The sequence below is a fragment of the Octodon degus genome, unplaced genomic scaffold (genome assembly GCF_000260255.1).
Source record: "Octodon degus isolate 3935 unplaced genomic scaffold, OctDeg1.0 scaffold00036, whole genome shotgun sequence".
Classification (NCBI taxonomy): domain Eukaryota; kingdom Metazoa; phylum Chordata; class Mammalia; order Rodentia; family Octodontidae; genus Octodon; species Octodon degus.
In genome coordinates, this window is record NW_004524612.1 from 10,404,647 (window position 1) to 10,411,583 (window position 6,937).

The 6,937-nt window shown below is 41.6% G+C and overlaps 1 protein-coding gene across 1 annotated transcript in view; it reads left to right on the top strand.

The window, feature by feature from the left end:
• The first annotated feature begins 5,191 nt into the window (after positions 1-5,191).
• Adam28 (ADAM metallopeptidase domain 28) overlaps positions 5,192-6,937 on the top strand; it is a 70,923-nt gene continuing 69,177 nt past the window's right edge. The window contains exon 1 of the mRNA XM_004630735.2: positions 5,192-5,292. Coding sequence (XP_004630792.1) covers positions 5,235-5,292 — 58 coding nt within the window. The 5' untranslated portion in view covers positions 5,192-5,234. The remainder of the gene's footprint in view (positions 5,293-6,937) is intronic.

Genomic DNA, 6,937 nt, shown 5'->3' on the forward strand with positions numbered 1-6,937 from the left:
GTTTGTAAATAAGATATCATGTCTGCATCTTGTACAGCAAATAACCACTAGGAAGAACGTATGCAATGTGTTAATTATTGAAACTGTATTACCAGTTTGATTTGAAACTGTCGTTGCTATTTGTTTCTCAATAAAACTATGGAAAAAATAATTGACCGAAAAAAACAAAATATTGGGTTCTCCTCACCAAAAAAAAAATAAATAAATAAAATAAAAATAAAACATTGCAGATGCTTTGTAACATTATTTCATCCTTACAAAATCTAGTGAAGCAGAATGCTAATTGTTATGAATCCTATGATTTTGGAACTTAATTTATCCATAATAAAGATTTAATATTCTCAGAGCAGTATGGCAAGTATGAATCTGGATTTTCCAGTTCAAGATAACCTGCTCTGTCTCTCGATGCAATGACATCTATTACTGGAATCTCCAGACTTTTGCAAGATGGGAAGAAGCCCATGTTTTAGGCAGCAGCCAGGGTCCTGGTTATTATTAAGTGTCCAAAGGGTTAACTATTAAGGTTATGATTGTCCTTGTTTTGCTCAGATGAGAGGTTCTACTTAGTCTGGATCTCTGTTCTGACAATATTTTACAGTGTAACTTTGGAAGACAGCTATGCACACCACTACACCACCAACGCAGGCACAATGTAACTTTGGAAGACTCATTTTATGAGAAAATTAACTTCCTATATGTCAAAGAGATGCTGTTAGAAAGCAATTTTATTTTCATGGATTGATACTTCCGCATCTTTTAGAAGCTGAATGCAATCCTGGTCCAGTGAGCTGTTACATCATCACCTGTGACGATGAACAAGGAAACGAAGATTTCCTTTCCCCTGGACCCGCCCATAACAGTATGTTTCCCAGCTCAAAGCAATAGGTGGCCAAGTCCTCAAACATGTATCTGTGTTACTATGATTTCTTGAAAAATTGCAATAAAAGACATTTTAATAAAACATTAATAAAATTAATCTTTTACAAAAAAGGCATTGTGGGCATTCCAACAGAAAATGAGGAGCATGTGTTGACCTCATGATTTTAAAATCTAATTGAAGAGATACTTTTTATGTACACAATAATAGTGTAAGACAGCCTAGACATCTTTTGATTCATATCTATGAACTGGAGACTCTCCTAAGCAGCATGAGAGGCCTTACCAAGTAGGAATTGATAGGACTGACACTGCACTGTTATTCAGGTCTAAATCTGGCCCCTTTGCAGGGAAACTGTATAATTTTACATCATATTTTTACTTTGATTTATTCTTCTTTCAAAATGTAATAATATATCTTACTCAAAAGAATGTTATAAAGACAAAATGTGCTAAATGACATATAAAAATTTCAACCCTTGTTAATAACTTTAAAAAAATAATTTCTGTCTTGAGCTCCAGACCCAAGTTTTTTCATTAATGGCTGCATATCCTGCCAATCCACAACATTTCCCCAAGGAAACCTGCAGATAGCTTCTCTTCCCTGTGGTGTCGTGCGAATCCTTCCTCAAGGCAAAGCGTGGCTGGCCACTGGGTTCCCATGCAAGGACAGGCAATGCTAATCTGCAAACTTGCCATCACCTTCCTTGACCTGAGCTCTGGCCTACATTTTCCTTCTGCCTCTCTGATAGCATAAGAGACATGGTAGAGAGGGCCGGGAATCTATGCTGACTGCTTTTCCGCTGGAGGGAAGTATTGGGAGTGAGCTCTCAAGGCTCCTTCATAACTCAGCATCTTACCTTGTTTTCTTCACAGTGTTTATTTTCCCCACAACCAGTTCCAACCAGAGTCTGTGTCCTCTGCAGGTCTGAACTTTGTCCCTGTAGTGGAAGCTTTACCCTCAGGAATGAGTACGGTAGTGGTCGTCATATATGAGATGCTAAATAAATATTTACCGAATAAAAAAAAACCCTTTTATTTTTAGTTCTCCCACATCCAGTTAGTAACTAAATCGTCCCTGTGTTGCTACTTAGGTATTTCTCAGATTTGTCCCTTTCTTTCCTTCTCATTTGCTTCTGTGCAAATTCAGACCCCTGTCTGCCTTCATTCTTACTTCTGGCTGGCTCCTTCTCTCCACTGCAATCTGGCTTTGGCCATTCTCTGTGCTGCTGTGAAGCTAACTGTGCAAATGCTCAAGTCCTCCTTCCCACCACCCCATGCTTCCCTTGGCAGACACGAAAGCATGATGCCCGGTCTGTGTCAGTCAGCTGTCCATTATTGGAATGAATACAGGATGAAAGGCAAATACAGGGGGAAGTTTATTTTGTTTCACAGTTCTTGAGGTTTTGGTTCATGACCTGTCAGCCAGGTTGCTTTTGGGCATGTGGTAAGGCAGCACAGCATGAAGGCAGCCAGAGCAGAGCAAGATTCCCTAAGGTCATGGCCGGAATGACTGTAGGAAGCGGAAGGAGCCAGGCCTCCTACTGCCCCTGCTCTTAAATCCTCTCCCATCTCTCAACAGGGCCAGATTGGGCTCAAGCTGCAGCCACATGGGCCTTTGGGGGACACTTAAGGAGATAGATAGACAGACAGACAGACCGACCGACCGACCGACAGATAGATGCATATGTTATTCTTCTATATGTATACTATTAATCTAAGACATTGCTAAACTCAGTTTTATAACCAACTCTAAGTGCTAGTTTGTGCTTCGCATCATCTACTGTGGTGTTTTTATTTCACTATATGATGAAAGGTCTATTGTCCACCCACGGACTCTTCTTCCTGTTTTGTATTCTAGCAGAGTTTAACCAATACTGACAATAAAAGAGATAAGTGCTGGGCATGGTGGTGCACACTCTAATCCCAGCTCTCAGAGGGCTGAAGCAGGAGGATCACTGTCAGTTTAAGATCAGCCTGGGCTACGAAGTGAGCAGAAGGCCAGCCTGAGTGCACAGCAAGATCTTGTCTCAAAAAAAGATTTAAAAAAAAGAGATATAAGTGATAATGTTGCATCTGTCATCAAAAAGGAAAGAGAAAGATAAACTGGACATCAAAATCCATCTATTCTATATCAGGCATTCCTTTTGCTTCCTTGACATCAATAACCCAGAAGCACAGAATAAAGCACATTTCAATGCTAGTAGAACTTTCTTTCTTTCTTTCTTTCTTTCTTTCTTTCTTTCTTTCTTTCTTTCTTTCTTTCTTTCTTTCCTTCCTTCCTTTCTTTATTTCTTTTCTTTTCTTTTCTTTTGTATTTTAGGGAAGCGTCTACAGGGTGTTCAGGGTCTTACTACTAGATCAGACTCAGTGATCTGCCTGTTTACAGCCTCCCAAGAACTGGGATTACAGACACGTACCACCATGCCCAGTCTCAATTGTCATCTCAGTGTGCCCCGGGGGCGGGGCCAGCACAGTAGGTCCCAGGATCAAACCCCTGGCCCTTGTGTCTGCTTGCAGGCACTTTAGTCAGCTGAGCTATTTGGCCAGCCCCTAGAACTTCTTTCCTATTAAGAGATTTTATAACTATAACTCTAGGTCCTGCAGAGTTAGCACAAATTGTGAGGATGACAGCTCAGCTACTCTGGCACGTCACTACTATAAGAGTTTGGAAGAGAAAGGAAAGACAAGTGCCAGTGCAGGTGCCTCTTGCACCACCACACACGTTATCATCAATCTTCATCCCTCAAATGCGTTTCTCATCTAACAGGAGAGATCGTGAGCTCCTGTACCTGGCAGAACCCTCCTGGCTTTCACTTCCCACAGCACCCAAGTTCAGCATAAGCTGCTTCATACCTGGTGGTCTCTCTTCCTATTCCCCTGATACCCTTTCCTTCAATGCAACAGTGCCAAACCATTAGCAGATACTATCTAATGAGCTATGATGTGTCCTCCTCAGATTTTCTCAAATTTAACTCTTTAATGAGCACAGGAAGTTCATTCTGTGGTTGCATCTAGGATGCTCTCCCAGCCCTATGCACTATGGTCCCTGACACCTGTCTAGACTCTCTCAAAGAACAAAAGAGAGGGTTCTGAGATCGGATGATTCCATGATAACGGTCTTGTCCGTCTCCATCAGCAGACCACAAACACCTCGGAAAGTGATTGAGTTTTTCAAACGTGATCTCAATGCCTGATACATCCTAAGCATGAATGACTGTATTGAATTCATGGAGAAAAAGTGATACAACGATAAAATGGGTGGATCCTTTCTGTTCCCTGTGGGGGGACGTGTAGAGCTTGGCTTGAACAGGCAGGAATCTGTGAGATTCTTCATCTGGATGGCAGAAATTGTCTATAATTAGATATAAAGTTTCAAATGGTTGCTGTTTGATGCTTTCATGTTCCTTTTAAAGGCCTTCTTTTGTTAGAATGAGGTGCTTAAGAAGCCATAGAACGATGCATGTTTGCAGTGGAACGGGAATGGGTTTGTAGTGATAAATTATTCTTAGGTGTATTTCTGTGCCACAGGAAATCTTATCAATAGAAATAACACTGTGTATAAGTCAGCTAAGCACTTGGGAAACATTAAAAGATATGACTAAGCACTCCAACAACAGCCTAGTTCAAATTCCTCTTCTGCTGCCTTCTCCAGAAGTAATTTGATTATGGTGCATAATCTTACAATAAAGACAACTGGGTCGTAATCTTTTGAAACTTTTTATGTTGTTCAGCTCCATTTTTCAGCTCATACAAAATGAAAGTAAAATGGTACTTGTGGTAAAATGGTACATTAGGATTAATACAATTAGTATAATGATTTAAGAGAGTGCCTGGTACTCAACAAGCAGCTCAATTAATATTTATTATTAGTCAGGCAGTAAGGCTTCTTCACTCTTCTGATTTAGTATATGCTATTATATATTATCATACATGCAGCATATAAAGCACAGAACACATATGCCTACATATGTATTGCATATTATATACATAATACACATGTAACATGTACATGATAAATGACTAGCACATATGTCAAGATAATGAAAGCAGCCACCTCCTGTGATAAGATGAGAAAAATGCTACTTTTGAATGGGGAAAAGAGAGCAGAAAAGAGGAAAGCACAGTGTAGGCTCAAGGGCCCTCGGGATCAGCCCAGAGGCAGCCAGGACTTCCGCCTGCCTGCCCGCTGCGGCTGCAGGACCACAGCTCCAATGTTGTGCAACACCTTCAGTAAACACTTCCTCAAGTGCACACAATGAAGCAGGGAGTTTCACTCCGCCTCACGTCAGCGCAGGCAGGGCCAGAGCTGCAGCTCAGGTGCAGCAAGGGCAAGCCCGCTGCTGGAGGCCCCCAGCATGTGGCAAGGGACCCTGCCGGTGCTCCTGCTCCTGTCCCTGCTCGCTCCAGCTCCAGGTAGGCATGCAGCCTTGCTCAGGCTGTTAAGTGTGTCAGAGGCCTGCCGACTGCCATGCACTCCCAGGAATTGTGGTGTACAAAATATCTTGGGTGGTCCTCTCCTTGCTATCAACAAGTTTGACTAACAAGATGGGTCGGTTTTAAGCAGTTATTTGGAGGCTGTGGTTGATGCAAAAGCAATGTCCAGAAGAGAAATGAGAAGCCTTAAAATCACACTTACAGATCTGATCTTGAATATTGAGAAATGAAGGAGAAGATTGCAGATGACATAATTTGAACATTGAATACAGTCTTTGAGCCAAAAAGGGAAGCTCATTAAAGCTCATCTTGTCGCTTTCAGTGTCTTAGAAATACAGAGGTCTGCTTGGTGACACTTCAGGAAAGGCTTTGGAGCAGGGGTGATATTGTGATTGGGGCTGCTTTAGTTCCTTCTTATTCTATTTAATCACATATTTTTCAGTTCTTTTATTTTTAACAGAAATAAGCATAGCTCATTGTAAATAAACAGTTGACCAATTTTATATTTGTAAAGACTTGCAGTTTATAGTGAAATGTAATTTGACGATTCACTTTTATTTTTACTGATTATATCTAATAGTTACAAATCTAAAGGAAGTATATTACTTTTTTAAAATATTACATCTAGCTTGTCTCATGATTTATGAATAATTTTCAATTCGGTTTTTGGATGAATGAGACTAGAGACTACAGTTCTATTGCCAGAACATAAGTTAGCACATTAGCTGTGAATTCTGGGCTCCTTCCCTGGTAAACCTTTCCCTGGGTCTTAGAATGTGTAATGGAACCTGGCAATAGAACAAACTGATGACAAAAGATATGGGGTTCCGGAGCAAAAGATTTTCTGCGCTGCATCCCATCTATACAACCTCACTGAAAATGGTTTTTGCGACCCTGGTTTCTGATCTGTTTGTCAGACTTATTAAAGTTTTACTTAATATCCATAAATAGAAGACTTAGCTAGGCTTTTAATTATGTGACTCAAAATTCCTATTTTTTGAGTAAAAGTTGAAATCTTGCTAGCAATCTTATTTCCCTATATTTTTCAGAAATGCTGCCCCCCTCAAGTCTTGGGGTTTCCATTCTTAATTGAAACCTGAACGCTGCTTGCGTCCTTCCTCTCTTGGTGAGCGCAGCCAGGCCGGCGCTGCTGGAATCACCTGGCGTGCTGCGAGAGGCGCTAGCACGTGCCGAGAGGACAGAGATCCCCTGGATGCGCTAACAGTCTCTCCTTGCCAACATGGGGTCCATACACGTTACTGTCCTTTGGGTGAAACTGAGCACCCCAATCGTTTCTACTCCTCTGGCCATGCATTCAGAGTAGAACAGCAATGAGGTGACACTCTTAGAAACTTTGCTTCAAGACACGACATCCCCCTCACCCCCACCCCGCCAAGTATGTGTTGGTAGGAACAGAGTCTGAAGTCGCTCCAGCGAGAATAGGAGGAGGGACAGACAGCTACACCTCCGACCTTCCATCCTGAACAGGGAACCTGCTGCTTTTCCCTCACTTTGTAGCTTGCTCTAACAAAGGCCTCTTGGTGTTCACTGAAACATCCGTTAACACTCCTACAAATTTACTTTGAAGCGATTTTCAAGTCGCACCCCTCCGTTTTCCTGTTCT